At 46.9% G+C, this 22555-nt stretch overlaps 1 protein-coding gene across 1 annotated transcript in view; it reads right to left on the bottom strand.

Moving 5' to 3' along the window:
* The window catches only part of LOC140742090 (FYVE, RhoGEF and PH domain-containing protein 5-like), a 309076-nt gene that overhangs the window by 253930 nt on the left and 32591 nt on the right, over positions 1-22555 (bottom strand). Inside the window, exon 3 of the mRNA XM_073072916.1 lies at positions 389-488. Within this exon, the coding sequence (XP_072929017.1) occupies positions 389-488 (100 nt within the window). The remainder of the gene's footprint in view (positions 1-388; positions 489-22555) is intronic.

Here is a 22555-nt window from a genome sequence, read left to right as displayed (position 1 = left end):
GCCATAACATGTAAAAACAAAAAAGAATCAGCCAGACCTTTGCTGATTAAAATGGAGAGCCATTATATACTGTTGCAAACAATGAACTCTGCAGAAACTAGCTGAAGGCTGGGTCCCAGCCATTAACAGCTGATGTATTTCAATCACTGCCAGTTCAGCCCTGATTGTGCTGTGTTTGTGGACTTTGCATGATTTCACTCTGTGCAGGTGTTCCACTTTTCTCCCACATCCAACTAACATCCCACCATCAACTGCCACCTATGAAGTTAATGTCAGAAAAGAATTGCTGGGTGTGTGTAAGAGTGAAGTTATTAAAGGAAAGTAGGAGCCAGAACGCACATAGTAGGCATCATAACTTCTGTGTTTCATTAGGTATGGAATGGTCTACCTGTGTAGTCAGCTCCTCCGACTCGGAACTGTTTCCCGTCTGCTCACTGGAGGCCATCTCCTCATGGGACTGATGCACTGCCAGGACCTCACTGTCCACACTAGAACGACAAACACTGAGGTCAACTATGCTGCTCAATACTAGACTGGGACTTTCTTGCCCACCAGCTCATGATAACTGAGAAAAGACACTCTTCTGGGCAAGAGACTAAAATAGGATCAAAGGTGATGCAAAGAATTTGGATGCAGGGAATAATGGGGACTTAACACCACTCCTCTTAGTCACAGTTAATTATACACTTCAGAGCACCCTCCACCTTCTCCCCATATCTTTCTGGCATTCTGGACTATCTTCCTCCTCCTGGAGTATGGTTTTGCAACTCTGACTTCTCTTGCCAAGGGGGCAGAGAATTCCACAGACTTACTCCCTCCGAGAAATAGAACTTCTCCTGACCTCATTGCCAGTCGGCAATATCCGAACTCCGAAGCCATGTTTCCAGATTCTGGAACCTCCACCACAGGGAACACCCTCCCTGCATTCAGCCCATCCAATCCGATCAGAACAGTATGTTTCTATGAGACCCCTTCTGATTATTCGATCTTCCAGGGAATAACAGCCTAACCCCCATCCAACACCAACTTCATCTTAACATTAAGATTTAAGATTGCTATGGAGAAGAATAAGTACAGACCTGGCAGAAGTGCATTAAATTGGGGCAGGGCAAATTATGAGAGTACAGCTGCTTTTGGGCAAGACAATAGGGAAATCAGGAGGGCAGAAGGAGGTATCACATTGATTTGGTAGCAGGGTTAAAGAGGTTTTTCAATTACAATACAAAGTAAAAGGACGATTAGCAAGAGAGACTAGTACTCTGTGCTCCAATTTATCTTTGGCGTGCAGTAATTTCTTTGGATGCCAATGAGATTAGGGTAATAGGCAATAATGCTTTGGATCATATACATGTACATTGAAATATTGAAATATACAATGAGATGCACAGTTTGCCTCAAATAAGTGAGGAATGTCTGAGCAGCCCACAAATATCACCATGCTTCTAACATCAACATAACACGCCCACTACAGGCAGTCCCCGGGTTACGTACGAGTTCCATTCCTGAGTCCATCTTTAAGTTGGATTTGTACGTAAGTCGGAACAAGTACATCCGCTATTATTTAGCGTCAGTTAGTCAAATATTTGTCTTAGTATATAGTATATATTTTACCTTTCTATACATATAAAACACTTAAGAAACGTATGTATTCCAATAATTAAACCACTGCGTTGCTTAGTAATAATTGTAGCTTTCATCGGGGCAGGGCCTTTCACATGCTCCATTATTCTTACTTTATCCGTTATCCTTTAAAATTGTTCTGATCGTTGACCAACGCTTTTCTAATGACTGATGGCGTTTCACCTCTTTCCAAACGCTTTATTATTTCCACTTTATTTTCAATCACGATCGCTTCCCGTCAATGGAACAGAAACACTGCGGGTGGCAGGTCCCGACCTCTGCCGATTCCCAAGGTCCGCTGGGTCCTAAGGACCACCGCACAGAGACAGGCTATATGGGACAAGTGGAGGCTGTGCTTGGTTTGGGTATTTGATCATCCACAATATTCCATGTGGGAATTTAAACTGGAGGTGGCAGTGTTTTTTTTAACAAGGTCGAGTTGCGAGCTCGACATCAACCCAGCAGGGATGGTACAGGAGTCACTGGATCGACATCAACCCAGCACGGGAGCAGTCTGTCACTAGATCGAACTTGGAAACCTCCATTCTCCAGCCTGGCGCTGATCTCACTGTGCCACCAGCTGACCGGAATAGGCGGGGTCAGGGTGAATCTTACTAAGAAAAATTTAAGTGAAATACAAAGTTAAAAACTCAACACAGTGTCAACGGCAACGACCAATCCGACTTAAAATGGCGGACGGTGTCGCGATCTGACTTAAAATGGCAGACGGCGTTCTCCTTCCTTGGTTCGTAAGTACGAGTTGTCCGTAAGTCGAATGTTCGTAACTCGGGGACTACCTGTATTCATTAACTCTAACTGTACATCTTTGGAACTTGGGTAAAAACCAGAGCACCCGGAGAAAACCCAAGCATGGGGAGAAAATACAAACTAACAAGCAGAGGCAGGAATTTAACTGCAATTGTTGATCACTGTAAAGCAATTGCACTCACCACTATACTGCAATGAAGAAGGAATTTGTAGCCTTGAAGCACATTAAGGAGGGCAAATCTCCAGCACCTGAGCAAATGTATCCAAGACTTTATGGGGGGGGGGGGGGGGGGGTGAGGATGACATCACAGAGGCCCTTGTAGAGATAAGTACTTCGTCGTTAGCCACTGAAGAATTTCCAGGAGACTGAAGTGTGGCTAATATTGTTCCATTATTTCAGAAGGGTAACAAAGACAGGCCAAGGAACTACAGGCCAGTGAGTCTGACTTCAGTTACTAGAAGGAATTCTGAGGGACAAGACCTACAATCACCTGGATAGTCAAGGCCTGATCATGAATAATTAGCATGATTTTTCGTATAAGGTCATGTCTTACAAATCTTTAGGAGTCTTTAGAAGAGGTAACTCAGGGAGAAGATGAAGTGGATGTTCTCAAGGTCCCAAATGCAAAGCTAATTTGTAAGGTTAGATTGCAAGGGGATTCAGAATTGACTCAGTGTTAGGAAGCAAAGAGTTACAGTTGAAGGTCAATTCTCCAACTAGAGGCCTCCCAAGGTCAGTATTATTTACTGAAATTATGTGGATAAGAATGTACATCACATGATTAGCAAATTTGCTGATACTAATTTACGGAGTCTTTTTGATAGTGAAACAAGTTACAATGAATTGCAAAGAAATCTTAATCAGACATGGAGATAGGCTGAGGATTAACAAATAGATTTCAATTTACATAAATGTAAAATGATGCATTTTGGGTGGGGTAGTACTTGTACAGTGCACAGCAGAGCACTTGCTGAGTGATGTGGAACAGAAGACCCTGGGAGTATACAGTTCACTGTAAGTGGCTGCGCAAGTAGACAGGGTGATGAAGAAGGCAATCAGCATGCTGGTATCGAGGCTAAATGCAGACATATTATGTTGTAGTTATGTATGTAAGTAATTGGTTAGGCTGCACTTGGGGTATTGTGTGCAGTTTTGGTCATCTGTTAAAGGAAGCTGGAGAAGGTACAGAAGGGATTTATGGAGATGCTTCCTGGTCTCCAGGGCTTGAGTTATAGCGAGTGATTGTCCATTCTGGATCTTCATTTCATGGAGCACAGGAGAATGAGGGGTGATCTCAATAAAGTCATGATCAATATGGATAAGACCTTCCCCTAGGATTGGGAGACCAAAACTAAAGGACACAAATCCAAGATAAGAGGGGAGAATTAAAAAGAAACCTGAAAGTTAACTTCTTTACACAGAGGGTAGTGAGTACACAGATTAGCTGCCAGAAGAAGTTGTTGAGGCAGGTATAATTACAAGATTCAAAAGACATTTGGATCGTTACATAGAAGGTGGGGCTTGGAGATGGGGTGTGGTCAACTGAGATGAGTAGGAAGGATGTTGTGGTCAGCATGGAATCAGTTGGGCAGAGGGACCTGCTTCTGAGCTGTATTATTCTTATGACTCTAAATCCATACCTGATATGTGAAGGGAATTTAAAGACCTACACAAGGATGGCAAGGTAAAGGGAAACTTGGATCACAAGAGAGGTGATGAATTTAGTCAAAAAGAAAAATAAAGCATTTGTAAGGTTTAAGGAAGTTAAAATAAAATTCAGCCCTTGAGAAGAAAGAAAATAACTCAATGAAAGAATCAGGAGAGCCAGAAGGAACCGTGTAAAGACCTAGTCATGTAGGATTAAAGTGATCCCCAAGGTATTCTATACATATGTCGAGCAAGAGGATAACTAGGAAGAAGATGGCACAAGGATAAAGGAGGAGCTTGCTTGGAGGCAGAAGATGTGGGTGAGATTGTAAATGAGTACTTTGTAACAGTATTTGCCAAGGAGAAGGGTGTGAAGGATAGAGAGATCAGTGTGAGCTGTAGTAATAAGCTAGAGCATTTTGAGATAAAGAAAAAGGTTCTGTTGGGTCTCTTGAAAATAATTAAGTTGGGTATGTCCCAGGTGGGTTATAGCTGAGTTTATTAAGAGAAGCAAGAGGACAGATTGCTAAGGCCCTGGCCTAGATATTCAGGTCCTCTGCAGCCAGAGGCAAGGGCCCAGAGGACTGGCAAATAGTTAGTGTTATGAACTCAGCAGGTCGGGCAGCATCCGTTGAAAGAAGCAGTCAACGTTTCGGGTCGAGACCCTTCGTCAGGACTAAAGAAGGAGGGGGCAGGGGCCCTATAAAGAAGGTGGGGGAGGGTGGAAAACCAATCAGAGGAAAGATCAAGGGGTGGGGGAGGGGAAGCAGGGAGGGGATAGGCAGGAGAGGTGAAGAAGGAATCTAAGGGGAATGCACTATGGGTAGTAGAAGAAGGCAGAATCATGAGAGGTGATAGGCAGCTGGAAGAGGAGACAGAGTGAAGGTGGGATGGGGGAAGGGAGAGGGAGGGAATTACCGGAAGTTGGAGAATTCGATGTTCATACCAAATGGCTGGAGACTACCCAGACGGTATATGAGATGTTGTTCCTACAGCCGAAGTTTGGCCTCAACATGGCAGTAGAGGAGGCCATGTATGGACATATCTGAATGGGAATGTGAAGGAGAGTTGAAGTGAGTGGCAACTGGGAGATCCTGTCTGTTGTGGCAGACGGAGCGTAGGTGCTTGACGAAGCAGTCCCCCAATCTGCGTCGGGTCTCGCTGATGTAGAGGAGGCTGCACCGGGAGCACCAGGTGGAATAGATTACCCCAACAGACTCACAAGTGAAGTGTTGCCTCACCTGGAAGGACTGTTTGAGACCCTGAATGGTGGTAAGAGAGGAGATGTAGGGACAGGTGTAGCACATCTCATATACCATCTGGGTAGTCTCCAACCCCTTGGTATGAACATCGAATTCTCCAACTTCTGGTAATTCCCTCCCTCTCCCTTCCCCCATCCCACCTTCACTCTGTCTCCTCTTCCAGCTGCCTATCACCTCTCATGACTCTGCCTTCTTCTACTACCCATAGTGCTTTCTCCTTAGGTTCTTTTTTCACCTCTCCTGTCTATCCCCTCCCTGCTTCCCCTCCCCCACCCCTTGATCTTTCCTCTGATTGGTTTTCCACCCTCCCCCCACCTTCTTTATAGGGCTCTTGCCCCCTCCTTCTTTAGTCCTGACGAAGGGTCTCGACCCAAAACGTTGACTGCTTCTTTCAATGGATGCTGCCCGACCTGCTGAGTTCATCCAGCTCTTTTGTACGTCTTGATTTGACCACAGCATCTGCAGTGTACTTTGTGTTTAAGTAGTTAGTGTTGTTCTGTTATTCAAAAAAGAAAACTAGGATAATCTTGGATGCGATAAACCAGTGAATTGAATTGATGAAATATGAAGGTAAATTAGCCAATAATATCAAAGAGGATACCAAAAGATTTTTCAGATATATTAAGAGTACATGAGAGGCGAGAGTAGGTATCGGACTGCTGGAAAAAGATGCTGGAGAGGTGATAAAGGGAGACAAGGAAATGACAGATAAACTGAATAAGTATTTTGGATCAAACCTCACTGTGGAAGACATTAGTAGTCCGAAAGTTCAAGAATGCCAGGGTGCGGAAGTGAGCGTACTTGCTATTACTAGGGAAAAGTTGCTTGGGACGCTGAAAGATCTGAAGGTAGATAAGTGACCTGGAGCAGATGAACTGCATCCCTGGGTTCTGGTTAGTCAATATAACATAGAAATACAATTGTGTCAGCATGAATTAAGCAGTCTGATGGCCTGGTGGAAGAAGCTGCACCCCTAGGTTCTGAGTAGATTGTGGAAGCATTACTAATGATCCTTCAGGAATTGAATTGACTTTATTACTTACATCATATACATGAGGAGTAAAAGTCTTTACATTGTGTCTCTGTCTAAATGTGCAATGTTCATTTTATAGTAATTTATAATAAATAGTATGTACAACAGGATAGTCAATATAACATAGAAATACAATTGTATCAGCATGAATTAATCAGTCTGATGGCCTGGTGGAAGAAGCTGTCCCGGAGCCTGTTGGTCCTGTTGGTTTTTATGCTGCAGTATCGATTCCCGGGTGGTAGCAGCTGGAACAGTTTGTAGTTGGGGTAACTCGGGTCCTCAATCATCCTTTGGGCCCTTTTTATGCACTTGACTTTGTAAATGTCCTGAATAGTGAGAAGTTCACATCCACAGATGCGCTGGGCTGTCCGCACCATTCTCTGCAGAGTCCTGCAACTGAGGGAAGTAAAGTTCCCAGATCAGGCAGTGATGCAGCCAGTTAGGATGCTCTCAATTGTACCCCTGTAGAAAGTTCTTAGGAATTGGGGGCCCATACCAAACTTCTTCAACCGTCTGAGGTGAAAGAGGCACTGTCATGCTATTTTCACCACACAGTCGGTTTGTACAGACCACATGAGATCCTTCGTAATGTGCTTGCCAAGGAACTTAAAGTTGTTCACTCTCTCAACTCCAGATCCATTGATGTCAATAGGAGTTAGCCTGTCTCCATTCCTCCTGCAGTCCATAACCAACTCAGGCAGGGTGAAGGCCAAGGTCTCTGTGGTGTTGAATGCTGAACTGTAGTCCAAGAACAGCATTCTCACAAAAGCATCCTTCTTTTCCAGATGTGCAAGGACACAGCATACAGCTGTGACTATTGCATCATCTGTCAACCAATTGTGTCAGTAGGTGAATTGTAGGGGTTCAGTGTGGGTGGCAGCATGCTGCAGATGTAGTCCTTGACCAGCCTCTCAAAGCATTTGCTAATTATTGAGGTGAGTGCAACAGGATACCAGTCATTCAGACGTTACCTTGGTCTATTTATATATAGAAACAATGGTGGATGTTTTGAAGCAGGAGGGCACTCTACACTGGGTAAGGGAGAGATTAAATGTGTCTACAAACACACCTGCCAGTTGTGCCACACACATCCTGAGTACCCGCCCCAGGATGCAGTCCGGTTCAGCAGCCTTGCGACTGTCCACTCTTTGGAAACACCTGTGTACTTCAGCCTTAGAAATTACCAAACTGCAGGTCTCTTCAGAGGCTCTCCTCAGAGGCTCAGTGTTGACGACATCGAATCGAGTGTAAAAATCTGGAAGAAAGGCAATGATGTTGGAAACACCACTGCATTTAGCTTTGAAGTTTGCAAAGGTGTGCAGACCTTGCCATAAGCTGCGTGTGTTGTTGGCGGAGAGCTGAATCTGGATCTTGTCCCTGTATTGCTGTTTCGCTGGCTTCATGACTTCGTGCAGATATTAACTGCATTTCTTGAGTTCCTGTTGGTCACCGGCAACATAAGCTCTGTGTCACGCAGTAAGTGCTGCACACGCGGAACTATTGCTCTAGGGTTTCTGGTTTGGATACACCCTGACCAATCGCTGGGGGACAACATCCTTGATGCACTTCTGAAAGAAGCTCGTGACCCCTTCCACGAACCAGAAGACATCCTCATCATGAAAGACATTCCAGTTGACATCATCAAAGCAGTTCTATAGTGTGGAGGCTGACTGGTTGGACCAACAATGGACAGTTTTAATTATGGCCGCCTCTTGTTCCAGCTTCTGCCTATTCCTTGGCAGCAGCAAGATAGAGGACTGATTCGATTTTCCAAATGGCGGGCGAAGGTAGGCATTGCGGAAGGGAGAGTACCAGTGGTCAAGTGTGTTATCTCCATGAGTGCTCACTTGGATGTGCTGACAAAACTTCAGAGAGACTTTAGTCAGCGACGCTCAATTAAAATCACCAGCCACGATGAAGGCAGACTCTCTATGTGCAGTCTCCAAGGTGCTGATGGTCTCGTACAGTTCCTTGAGAGCCAGGTCAGTACCAGCCTGCAGCAGAATAGACACAGCTGTGATAATAACAGCCATGAACTCCCGAAGCAGCCAAAAAGGTCATAAGCAAAAGCCACAGTAGTGCAAGGTACTCCAGGTCAGCTGAACAAAAGGATTTGGGGGCATGCACATTCCAGGGTTTGCACCAAGCATTATTGACCATGAAGTATACCCCACCTCCTTTACTCTTCAGTGAATCTCACAAATACAGTAGGGAAGCTATTGCAGAAGATTTGGGAGAGGATTTATGAACATTTAGAAAACCATGGTCTAATTAGCAACAGTCAAATGACTTTGGGTGGGGCAAGTTCTGTCTTGCTAAAGATTGAATTTTTGAAGAAGGTGACAGTGATTTGTGAAAGTAGATCATAAGACCACAAAACATAGACGCAGAATTATGCTATTCGACCCATTGAGTCTGCTCTTTTGAACCTCCTTTGAACCATCTCCAATGTTAGTACATCCTTTCTTAGATAAGGGACCCAAAACTGCTCAAAATACTCCAAATGAGGCCTCACCAGTGACTTATAAAGCCTTAACATTACATCTTTCTTTGCTTTTCTATTCTAGTGAATAGAAAAGAATAGTGAACGCTGACATCACATTTGCCTTCCTCACCACTGACTCAACCAGCAAGTTAACAAATCCTGCTTGAGGACTCCCAAGTCCCTTTGTACCTCTGATTTTTGAATCTTCTCCCCATTTAAAAAGAAGTCTACATTTTTATTTCTTCTCCAAAAGTGCATGACCATACACTTCCCAACACTGTATTCCATCTGCCAATTCTTTGACCATTTTCCTAATCTACTTAAGTGCTTCTGCAGCTTCCCTGCTTCCTCAAAACAACCTACCCTTCCACCTTTATTTGTATCTTCTACAAATTTGGCCATGAAGACATCAATTTGATGGAAATCATTGACATAACCTTCAAAAAGAAGCGGTCCCAACACCAACCACTGCAGAACCCCATCAATCACTGGCAACCAACTAGCAAAGGCTCCCTTTATTCCCACTCTTTGCCTCCTATCAACCAGTCAATCCTCTATCCGTGTCACTATCTTTCGTGGAATACCATGGACTTTTATTTTGCTAAGCAGCGTCATGTGTGGCACCTTGTCAAATGCCTTCTGAAAATCCAAGTATGCAACAACCACTGATTCTCCTTTGTCTATCCTGCTTGTAATCTCCTCAAAGAATTCCAACAGATTTGTCAGGCAAGGTTTTCCCCTTAAGGAAACCATGCTGACTTTAGTCTATTTTATCATGTGCCTCCAAGTACCCTGTATCCTCATCCATAACAATCGACTCCAACATCTTCCATACCACTGAGGTCAGACTAATACCTATAATTTCCTTTCTTCTGAAGGAAAAAAGTGGTGTTGGAGGTGAAAGAGAAGAGCCGGCATCCTGGTGAGGTTGGGACAGCGTGCTAATCAGCTGCCACACCCTAGCAAACTGCTGACTAACGTTCAGTCCCTGGACAATATGCTGTGCGAACTGAGAGCCAGAATCTCCTATCGGCAGGAAACAAAGTAATGTAACATTTTGTGCTTCTTGAAGACCAGGCTGACAGAGGAGATACTGTATCGCGCCATCAAGCCCTCTGGGTTCTCCCTGTTCTGGGTGGACAGGTCTAAAAACCTCTCTGGGAAGAGTAAAGGAGGTGGGGCATGCTTAATGGTCAAAAATGCTTGGTGCAACCCCTGGAATGTGCATGCCCTCAAATCATTTTGTTCCCTAGATCTGGAGTACCTGGTGCTGCAGTGTAGGCCTCTCTAGTTGCCTATGGAGTTCATGCCTGTTATTATCACAGCTGTGTCTATTCCACTGGAGGCTGATACTGACCTGGCTCTCAAGGAACTGTACGACACCATCAGCACCCTGGCGACTTTACACCCAGAGGCTGCCTTCATCATCGCTTAATAGAATGTCACTGTCTGAAGTTTCTCCAAAGTTTTGCCAACACATCCAGGTGAGCACATGGGGAGATAGCATACTCAACCACTGCTACTCTCCCTTCCGCAATGCGCTCCTTCGGCCACTGTTGGAAATTGGATCATTCCTGTCTTCTATAATGAGGATGTCTCTGAGTTCACGGAAGGGGTCACGAGTGTAACACTTATGCGACAGGCAGGTATATGTCTAGGGGGAAAATTCCAGGCACCCACCAAACCCCGCCTCCCGTATACGCAGATGCTGTGGAATACACGTTAATGCAACGTCACACACACAATATCAAGCTCACACCAGGTACGGTTACAGAATACACTTTATGAATCTTACTAGAACTAAGTGATTAATAACGATACAATATATATGAAGGAAAAGAAAATAAAGAAAAGTCGCCAAAACTTATCAGAGTTCAGTCAATTTAGTGCACATTGTTGGAGCTCAACCACCGAACTCTTCGCTCTCCTCCGACCTCCACGACCCCGCACCTAGGACCACCCAAAGTGATCAACCGAGCAATGCAACACGCGTCCACCTTCTTCGCTGTGTTCTCCCCGACTCCCGAAAAGACCACAAAATCCCAGCTCCCAGACCCACAAAAGAAAATAACATCCAACCCAATTGGTTAACAAATGGGTTGTTATCAGCAATTTTCACCTAAACAAGCTGCGAGAAGCTTCGAGAATGCTCTGCAAGAAAACACTTCCTCACCAGTTAGCATAACAAAGAAGCAGTTTTACTTTTAACAAACATACGCAGTACATTCTCCCCCCCCACCAACAAAAAGTCATGCCCTCATGACATTACCAGAGTTCCCCAATGCTTCTTGCAAAACACAAAACCCAACCCAGGTGCAGAAAGCAGCGACATAACTTCCCAGGGCAGTAGAGATCACACTCGGTTCTCCTGGCACTGCAAATGTCAACCACTCCAGGCGGTGGTTGACTTCTTGAGATCTCTGAAGGAAAAGTCTTTTCGGGAGACAGGGAGAAGACGGCGAAAAAGGTGGACATGTGCCACACTGCTCGGTTGATCACTTCGGGTGGTCCCAGGTGCGGGGTCGTGGAGGTCGGAGGAGAGCGAAGAGGGGTCGAATGGTTCGATGGTTGAGCTCCAACGATGTGCACTAAATTGACTGCACGCTGATAGGATCTGGCGCCTTTTCTTTATTGTCTTTTCCTTTACTTCTCTGAGATCTCCGTACCCCTTCTACTGACCCTTCCGCCTCAGACACCACGGGGGACACCCCAGGTCTACCTGTCGGACCCCACCCTCTCCCACACTGGGCTCTCTCTTCACCTGAAAACCCTCTGGCTCGCGTTCGGGTTCCACCCTCTCTCCCCCCAATGCCGGCTACCTCTCAGTCTGCCCATCAACACCCTCCCTCCTCTCACCTAACTCAGTAGGGGAAGGGCCAGGAGGCTCCTCCTCTGGTACTGAAGCGCTAGCGAATAGGGCCACACATCTGAATCATCGTCTTCCGAATCGGTATCTCTTCCCAGGGTAAGGACTGGTCCCGCCTCTTCCGCAGTGGGCTCTTCCCTCGCCCCGCGCCCTCACAGAGTCCTTGTACTAGGCGTAACCTCCCACTAGCTCTTTATCCACCTGCACTGCTTGACCCAGGGGCAGCAGGTGATTCTGATGGAGTACCTTGACAGGCCCCTTCCCATCCTCGAGTTTCACCCGGTAAATCGGTAGATTCAGTATCTAGCTCTCTATCACATAGGGGGTGGCAGCCCATCAATCTGCCAACTTGTGCTTACCGGGGAGTCCTAAATTCCGTATAAGGACCCGGTCTCCCAGCAATAGTTGGACGAACTTCACTTTCTGATCATATCTTCTCTTATTCCTCTGATTCTGCTTGGTGGCCAACGCCTCAGCCAACTCGTACACCCTTCTCAACTCTCTCCTCATATCCGACACATACTTCAGATAGAGCTTTGCAGGTAATTCACCCGCCTCAGCCCCAAAACACAAGTCCCGCCCGAACATTAGATAATAAGGCGAGTACCCTGTAGCATCATTGTGAGTACAATTGTAACAGTGAACCAAATGCCCGAAGTGCCGATTGGACTTACTTTTCTGTCCAATCTCCAGCATATCCAACAGGGTCCGGTTAAATCTCTTGGGCTGAGGATCACCCTGCGGGTAGTCCTGGATTTCTCAACCCCAAGTATAGTCAGTAATTCATGGATAAGCCAGCTCACAAAGTCCCGTCCCTGATCACTATGGATCCGCCTGGGGAGGCCATAATGAACAAAGTGTTTCTCCCATAACACCTTCGCCACTGTAGTCGCTTTCTGATCCTTAGTGGGAAACACCTGAGCATATGGAGTGTAATGACCCATGATGATTAAGACATTCACAGTGTTGCTTGTGTCCGGCTCAATCGACAGGAAATCCATACGCACCAGGTCCAAGGGTCCCACACTCTGCTAGTGTGACAGAGTCAGGCAGGGTCTTCCTCCTGATGCAACGACTGCACTTTCTACAATATTCTTCAACCTCCCCCCTCATCCGGGGCCAGTAGAACTGGTCCTTGAGTAATCCATAGGTCTTTTCCACCCCCAAATGCCTGGAATCATCATGCAAAGCCTGGAGTACAGTCTGCCGATACTTCTCCAGCATGACCAGCTGCCAACGGCGGGGTTGGTCCGGAGGCGCCGTGACCCGGTACAAGACTTGGTTCTTTAATTTTAACCGAGGCCATTTCTTCAATAACAGAGGCGCTGAAGCATGTTTCACCTTCTCTGCCCACGCCACATCCCCCTTCTCCACCGCCCTCCACACAATGCCAAGACCCAGGTCATTTCGCTGAGCAGCTGCCACTTCCCCCGGACTTAGTTTCGGCAACTGTTTAGTCCTCAGTGCAGTCAGGTCACAGTAAACTTGGGGCAGGGCGTCACCAAAAGCCCCCAAGAGGTCCACTGCTTGCTCCGGCCTTCCTCTTCCCTCAGCCTTCGAGGTGATAGCAAACTGACACATGGCTTTCACTCCAGGGGCAGGAATGCTCTCCCACTCCTCGTTGATCTCCGGTTCCCCAGGCTCCCGACGTGACAAAGCATCCGCATCGACATTCTTGTCTTCCCGGCCGGTACTTCAGGCTGAAATCATGTACCGACGAAGCCGCCAACCACCGATGTCCTGCGGCATCCAGTTTCACTGAAGTCAGGATATAAGTGAGAGGATTGTTATCCATTCTCACCTCAAACTTGGTTCCGTATAGGTAATCGCTCAACTTGTCCACCACCGCCCATTTCAGCACCAGGAACTCCAATTTGTGAGTGGGATAGTTTCTCTCAGATGGCGACAAGCTTTGGCTGACAAATGCCATCAGTCTCAATGTGTTGCCCTGTTCCTGGTACAGGACAGCCCCTAGACCCTCTCAGTGTGCAGTACATAGGGCTTCTAGGCATCGGCAAAAGCCAACACCGGGGCCTGGGTCAGCGCCCTTTTCAAAGATCGGAACGCCTCTTCACATCGATCATCCCATCTCGAGCCAAAAGGTCCCACCGGGTTCCAGTATCCTCCAGTGTCTTGCCTTCAGTTTCTCTTCCTCTTCTTCCCCACCGGGGGACAGCCACACAACAACTGAGTCAACGGGTGACACCTTTTAGCGTATCCTTTCGTGAATCACCGGTAATACCCACAGAACCCCAAAAACAAGCGTAGAACGCTCACCTTTTGGGGTCACAGCCAGGTGGTCACGGCGTCTATCTTAGCTGGATCAGTAGCCACTTCTTCTTGCGAAATTATGTGGCCAACATAGCCGACCGACTGCTTACAGAACTGGCATTTGTCCAGGGAAAGTTTCAACCCTTCCTCCTTAAGCCGGCTTAACACCTTCAGCAGCCTCTCCTCATGTGTCTCCAAAGTAGATCCAAACACTATCAGATCATCCAGATACACCAGCACCTCGAGCAGATTCATATCCCCCACAGTTCTCTCCATGAGCCTCTGGAAGGTGGCTGGGGCCCCCGATATGCCTTGGGCCATTCGTTTGAACTGAAAGAACCCCAGCGGGCAGATAAAGGCCATCTTCTCTTTATCGGCCTCACTCATCGGGATCTGGTAATATCCACTTCTTAAGTCCGGCACACTAAACCACTTCGCTCCACTCAGGCAGGCCAGCATGTCTTCAACCCTTGGGACGGTATATTGATCAGGGACAGTTCGCCGATTCAAAGTCCTATAGTCCACACACATGCGTACCCTTCCGTTCTTCTTCCGGGCCACTATTATTGGGGACGCATAGGGGCTTCGGGATTCAGTGATGATTCCAGCTTCTTTCAGCCAGCACAAGCTCACACGTCTTCCACATCTGCCGGGGCCAGTTGCCGTGACCTCTCTCTGAACGGGGTGACCTCAGTCACTCGGATGGTATGGCAGGTGCTTTTGGAGCAACCCACATCAAACTCGCCCTGAGAAAAGACATCTTCCAACTTCAACATCTTCTCCACTAGCCTGCGTTTCCATTCCAGCGACACAGGAGAAACCCCGAAGTTAAAAGCCTCGGTGGTCAGCTCCCCTCGGTTTTCCAATCCTTCCCCTTTAGTGGGCCTCACTGGTGTGCTAGACATTACCATCACCGGGAACAGATGTGCCAGCGGCATCCCTCTCTTAAAGGTGATTTCTCTTGCCGTAGTGTTCCTGACACTCACGGCTATCCGCCTCGCATGTACCACCACTGGCCTCTGCACTTCGGGCCTCATCAGCTGGAAATTGTGTCTTCCCCTCAAGATCATCCGGGGCATCTAATAACAGGGCTTCGCCCGCCGGCACTCCGGGGAATCTGGGGGTCCCCATCATGTTACACCTGTGCCCCCCCTCCTTTTTGAGAATCGCAAGATCGCTATTAAGTCAGGTCAGGAGACCCAGGAAATGAGAGAGAGACGTTTGGAATGTCCTGACCCCGGCGATACAAAGCCACGGAACAGGTCTTTTCCGTCTTTTGGAGACGGAATTGTGTATTGAGTACTGTACTTCATGGAAAGCCCTCAGGCAACGTGGGCTGGTTGGGGGGATGGCATCATTCCACCCTGATTGACATCTGAGACCCTGTGAGTCAGGATAAAAGAGGGACTGGGGCACAGCTCTACACACGCACCAGGAGAAACGCTAGAAGTTCCGTGACAGCGTTTAATAGCAATAGATAGATAGATAGATACTTTATTCATCCCCCATGGGGAAATTCAACTTTTTTCCAATGTCCCATACACTTGTTGTAGCAAAACTAATTACATACAATACTTAACTCAGTAAAAAATATGATATGCATCTAAATCACTATCTCAAAAAGCATTAATAATAGCTTTTAAAAAGTTCTTAAGTCCTGGCGGTAGAATTGTAAAGCCTAATGGCATTGGGGAGTATTGACCTCTTCATCCTGTCTGAGGAGCATTGCATCGATAGTAACCTGTCGCTGAAACTGCTTCTCTGTCTCTGGATGGTGCTATGTAGAGGATGTTCAGAGTTATCCATAATTGACCGTAGCCTACTCAGCGCCCTTCGCTCAGCTACCGATGTTAAACTCTCCAGTACTTTGCCCACGACAGAGCCCGCCTTCCTTACCAGCTTATTAAGACGTGAGGCGTCCCTCTTCTTAATGCTTCCTCCCCAACACGCCACCACAAAGAAGAGGGCGCTCTCCACAACTGACCTATAGAACATCTTCAGCATCTCACTACAGACATTGAATGACGCCAACCTTCTAAGGAAGTACAGTCGACTCTGTGCCTTCCTGCACAAGGCATCTGTGTTGGCAGTCCAGTCTAGCTTCTCGTCTAACTGTACTCCCAGATACTTGTAGGTCTTAACCTGCTCCACACATTCTCCATTAATGATCACTGGCTCCATATGAGGCCTAGATCTCCTAAAGTCCACCACCATCTCCTTGGTCTTGGTGATATTGAGACGCAGGTAGTTTGAGTTGCACCATATCACAAAGTCCTGTATCAGTTTCCTATACTCCTCCTCCTGTCCATTCCTGACACACCCCACTATGGCCGTGTCGTCAGCGAACTTCTGCACATGGCAGGACTCCGAGTTATATTGGAAGTCTGATGTGTACAGGGTGAACAGGACCAGAGAGAGTACGGTTCCCTGCGGCACTCCTGTGCTGCTGACCACCGTGTCAGACCTACAGTCTCCCAACCGCACATACTGAGGTCTATCTGTCAAGTAGTCCACTATCCAATCCACCACGTGAGAGTCTACTCCCATCTCCGTTAGTTTGTGCCTTAAGATCTTGGGCTGGATGGTGTTAAAGGCACTAGAGAAGTCAAGGAATGTAATAGCCGGTGGAGGGTCCACGTGTGTCCTTTCCCGTTGCCCCGGGATTGAGGCCCTACCACGGAAGGCAGCTTAGCTAAGGAAGAGATCACCACCGACACCATTTCGAAGGATTGACATCATAAAACGGAAAACCGGGCAAGTTCTAAACCTCCGTCTCTCTCTCCAACCAAAAGCTGCAGCTTGAATGAACTTGAGTGACTTTTATATTTCCATCAGACAATACATTATCCCCTAGACAACGATAGAGCTATTTCTTATTTATTATTATACCCGTGCTTTTAGATTTAGTATTGACGACGTATATTATCTGTATGTTTGCATTGATATTATTTTTTGTGTATTTCATCAATAAATACTGTTAAAAATAGTACAATCAGACTTCAACGGACCTCTCTATCTTTGCTGGTAAGTGACCCAGTTACGGGGTACGTAACAATTGGGGTTCTCGTCTCGGGATTTGACACCAAATTGGGAGGCCAGTGAATCGGGCTTGTAAGTCCAAACTTGGATCTGGTTATGCGGGTAGCCAGACGGGAAACCAGCAAACATGGACGTGGATGAATTTATAGAAAACCCGACTCTAGAGGCGCTAGAGGCGGCCACTAAATCAGGCTTGATAAATATGGCGAAGGGGCTAAACCTCGCAGAGGTGAGGTTGTCAATGAAAAAGCGGGAGGTGCAAAGGGCCATAACTCAGTATTATACTGAGAAGAATGTGTTTGCAGCTGAGGTATTGGAAAATATCCCTGAAAAGGTACCAGCTAGTGGGACGGCTCAGTTAGAGTTGGAGAAGTTAAGGTTGGAACATGCAATTAAGTTAAAGCAGCTGGAAGCAGCTGAGAAGGAGAAAGAAAGAGCCGAGAAAGAGAAAGAGAAAGAAAGGGCCGAGAGACAAAGGGAGCATGAGCTCCAGCTAAAGGAGTTGGAGGTGAAAAGGGAGCAGGACAGGGCTGAGAAACAAAGGGAGCATGAAATTCAGTTAAAACAGCTGGAAGCAGCTGAAAAAGAGAGAGAGAGGGCCGAGAAGGAGAGGGAAAGAGCCGAGAAAGAGAGAGAGTATGAGGAGGCAGAGAAACAGAGGAAACATGACTTGGAGATGGAGAAGTTAAGGCAAGAGCGAAGAGATCAAGGGTCAGACCGAGAGGAGCGGTTTAATGTTAGTCGGGAGTTGAGGTTAGTACCTCCGTTCGAGGAGACGGATGTTGATAGTTATTTCTTGCTTGTTGAGAAGGTGGCAGTGAATCAGAAGTGGCCCAGAGATCAGTGGGTGGCGCTGTTACAAAGTGTGTTAAAAGGGAAGGCACAACGAGCATATACGGCGTTGTCCATGGAGGAGGAAGAGGCGGAGAGTTATGACAAAGTAAAAGCCGCCATTCTCCAGACTTATGAATTGGTACCTGAAGCGTATAGACAAAAGTTCAGAAATTTAAAGAAAGGGTGGAATCAGACGTATACCCAGTTTGCCTATGAGAAGGGTGTGCTCTTGGACCATTGGTGTACAGCAGAAATAGTGGAAGAGGATTTTTGACATCTCAGGGAGTTAATTCTGATTGAGGAATTTAAAGGTTGTGTTTCGGAGGATATCCGGATGTATTTGAATGAGAAGCCGAATAAGTCCATCTCAGACTTTGCTAGGTTCGCAGATGAATATGCCCTAACCCACAAGACAAAGTTTTCCTCAAATAAAAGTTACCAGAGAGATCGTGGGAATGATAGAGAAAGCCCACCGGCTGAGGCAGAGGTCCCGCCGGGAGCTAGTGGTAAGATTGAGGAGAGGCAAGACGGAAAGGGATTTCCGGGCTTGACCTGTTTTAATTGTGGAAAGGGGGGACATATTGCATCTAGGTGCTTTGCTCCGAGGAAGGAGACAGGAAAATGGAAAGCAGCCGTCCCTATAGGATGTGCCGTGGTAATCAGTAAATCGACAAGAGAGCCCCGGGTAGACAGAGTACGAGAAGGGTCTGAGACTTGTATGTCAAATGGAACCGTTTCTGTGAGGGAGGGAGACACACCAGTTCCAGTACGGATCTGGAGAGACACGGGAGCTGAACTATCATTGATCAGCAGTAAGGTACTAGATTTTGGTCGCAAGACGGGAATGGTAGCTGTGAAAGGAATAGGAAAAGGAACGGAAATGGTGCCCTTGCATAGGATCATTATGAATTGTGAGCTAGTCTCTGGACCAGTTGAAATGGGGGTGCGATCAGAATTCCCGAGAACTGACGCGGACGTCCTTCTGGGTAATGATTTAGCCAGTGGTAAGGTTTGGTCAGCAATGACGCTGATGAGACAGCCGGTGAGTGTTGCTGTCCCGCCCCTAGATTCCAAGATCTATCCCGCATGCGCGATCACTCGCAGCATGTCGAGAAAGGCAGCTGAGAACGAGAGCAGTTTAAATCCAGCCAGTATCAATTTGGCTGAGACGTTTTACCCACCCTGTACCACGAGGGTTTAGAGGGTGGTAAAACTAAGAGTAGTAAAGTGAAAGAGAGCAAGGGAGAGGAGGTAGACCTTCCCTTAGCGAGGAGAAAAGTTCTAGAGGCACGAAATAAAGATGAGAAACAGAAAAAGCTGTTAAAAGGTCCAGAGTTGGACATGGATGATCTGTCTGGTTTGGCAGAACTGTTTGAAGAAGTTGAAAATTCTAAAGGTGTTCCCGATAATGAAATGAGGGCAGTCCTAGATGAAAAGGATGCCATTACCTTGAAGAAGTCTGCTGGGTTGGCAGATGAGGTTGTTTCAGCCCGCGGGGTTGAGTTTACTCCGGAAGGGAGTTGCCCAGAGAGTAGCTGGGAGAGTCAGGGGAATTTAGAATTTGGACCGGGTATGGGTATTGAAAGCCTGGAAGGGGCAAATGTCCCGTTTGAGTGTGTCCAAGATGTGGATGCACGTGGTACTGAACCTAGTAATGGAGCTCAGAAAAAGTCTGAGGTATTTGATTCAGTTGAAAAGGAATGCAGTCCTTGTGGGTCAGATAGACTTGGTTCAGTGAAGAAAGGGTTAACCTTGGTAATAGTGGGAAGTGAGAGTTCCCAGGTGTTTGTGCTCGAAGGTGTGTTAAAAGTTAGTGAGGAGATCAAAAGTGGGGAGATGAATATTATTATTGAAAGAGAAGGGAAATATGTAGTTCCCAAATTGAATGAAGAAAATTTAAAGGCTGGACTGATATCAAAAGCAGCAATCAGGCTACAGAGACAATGGCATGGTACCACAAAGCCTGTGAATCAATTACAAGTTGAGTTGGGAGGTAACAGGGCCCCACACGCTATTGTTATTCCAGAGTGTGGTGTGAAAAGGCAGAATTTGAAATGATGTTTGAACAAAGAATTTGAACTGAAAACTAATAGCCTGAAGGATCCTGAAGAGAAAACTAGCAACTTGCGTAAAATTAAAGAATTGGGTGGAAATTCAGAAGATGGTCTAAGTTTGGGACACATTGTTGATAAAATAACTCCTATGGAAGGAGCGGACGAAAGCTTATTTCGCCAGGGTGCACAAGCTCCCCATGTGGGAATTAACCGGAAAAGAGGCGAGGGTTAATGGGGACGCCATTTTTAAATAGCAAAAGCCGGTTTTAAGGGATTTCGACAAAGCATGTGAATAATAAAAGACAACCCCCATGGAAGCCTGCCTGTTAAGTTTGAAAGCAACATAATGATTAGTATTTGCATGAACTTTTGTAGTATACCCATAAGCTAAGATCACAACTCTTTAGTTTTTGTTGGCTAAAGAAAAATAAGACCTAAAAATAGGTGGTTATTAAATTGGAGTCTGATGCTACAAGACTTCAGTAAGGTACAAGATGTTAAGATATTAAAGGAAGTGACAATGTAATCGGTAACCATCTAGATACTGAATTGAATGTATAACTGTATTACCCTGTAGAAAAAAAAACTTTTGTATGGTGTTAGATTCTAAAATCCTGTAAGACTCTGTATTACTTGGTTTTTTTCCGATGGTAAAAAACGCATTGAAGGGGGTGTTACACCTGTGCCCCCCCTCCTTTTTGAGAATCGCAAGATTGCTATTAAGTCAGGTCAGGAGACCCAGGAAATGAGAGAGAGACGTTTGGAATGTCCTGGCCCCGGCGATACAAAGCCACGGAACAGGTCATTGTCTCTTGGAGACGGAATTGTGTATTGAGTACTGTACTTCATGGAAGCCCTCAGGCAACGTGGGCTGGTTGGGGGATGGCATCATTCCACCCTGATTGACATCTGAGACCCTGTGAGTCAGGATAAAAGAGGGTCTGGGGAACAGCCCTACACACGCACCAGGAGAAACGCTAGAAGTTCCGTGACAACGTTTAATAGCGATAGCCGGTGGAGGGCCCACGTGTATCCTTTCCCATTGCCCCGAGATTGAGGCCCTACCACGGAAGGCGGCTTAGCTAAGGAAGAGATCACCACCGACACCATTTCGAAGGATTGACATCATAAAACGGAAAACCGGGCAAGTTCTAAACCTCCGTCTCTCTCTCCAACCAAAAGCTGCAGCTTGAATGAACTTGAGTGACTTTTATATTTCCATCGGACAATACATTATCCCCTAGACAACGATAGAGCTATTTCTTATTGATTACTATTATACCCGCACTTTTAGATTTAGTATTGACGACGTATATTATCTGTATGTTTGCATTGATATTATTTTTGTGTATTTCATCAATAAATGCTGTTAAAAATAGTACCATCAGACTTCAATGGACCTCTCTATCTTTGCTGGTAAGTGACCCAGTTATGGGGTACATAACAATCACAAGTGCCACCTCCCCTGGTCGGATCACCTTAGGCCTCATCTGCGTACACCACACCGTCCCTCATTTATACTCCGGGTCCAGCCCTTGGGGGGCACCCCCTTCTTCGAATACCACCCAAAACACTGGATGCACCGAGAGGGTCTCCATGAAGTTCTCCCTCCCCCTTCTCCTTACAGGCTCCCAGGAGCTGTCGCACAACGGGGGAATTAGTCCCCACCCAGGAGGGCAACACCACCGGTTTCCACCGGGTCCGGACACACCAACACCAACGTCTCAATAGCTTCGGACACTCCCTCATCGCCCTCCGAGAACTCCAATCTCACTGACGGGTACTCATCATACGGGTAATCACCCTTGCTCACACCCCAAATCTCCAGTGCGTCAAATGGGGTTACGGGCAAGTGCTTTAGATATTTGTTGTAGAATGACTGGTACAATAAGGTCACCTGCGATCCTGTATTGGGAATGGCTTTTGCATAAACTCCCTCTATCCGTAGGCACACACTGGAACAGGGTCCTACCAACCCATCCGGAATAAAGGCTTGGGCTCCCAGATGGCTCCTCCTCTCCTGGGATGGCCGCCACTCCCAGCCCATTGCACGAGCTGCCCCCTGGAGGGGGTACTTTCCCTGTCCTTCCCCTCAAGTGGGGGGTCCCTACCGCCTTGGGACCCCTTGGGTTTCTCGGTCCTCCACCCAGCCACCACTTCCTGTATCGCTGAGGATCGCTCCCGGTGGCCCGCGCCCCTTTTCCGTCCCAATGCTCTCTCTTCCTCCTGCACCTCTCTAATCAGCTGCCTGAATGATGGAGGGGGGCCCTTTCTATAAGCCTGCCGGATACTCCACGCCACCTTGTCCTCCTCCAGAGAACCACTGAATATCTGACTCATCCTCACTCTCGCCACTTCGTCTGCCTTCAATACCCCCCGGCGCCACAACCCCATAAGCATTCTCTCCACCGAAATATGTACTCGGAGAGCTTCTCCCCCCCTCCATTGGTCCATGTGGTGAAACTCCGCTAAAAGCAGCCAGGGATCCCCCGACAACCCAAATGCTCCCTCCAAAACTTCTATACACTCCTCCACTGAAGCCCCGGGCTTTTCAGCTTTCAACTACCAGACTGCTATGGCTGCCGAACCCCTCAAACTTCCCACCAATCGCTGTCTCTTCTCCTCATCCAAGCCCGGCCACTCCTCTAACATCAGGGACGTATGCTTTAACCAGG

This window comes from Hemitrygon akajei, chromosome 19, assembly GCF_048418815.1.
Source record: "Hemitrygon akajei chromosome 19, sHemAka1.3, whole genome shotgun sequence".
In the NCBI taxonomy this organism is placed as follows: domain Eukaryota; kingdom Metazoa; phylum Chordata; class Chondrichthyes; order Myliobatiformes; family Dasyatidae; genus Hemitrygon; species Hemitrygon akajei.
This window is presented reverse-complemented; position numbering and strand designations above follow the sequence as displayed.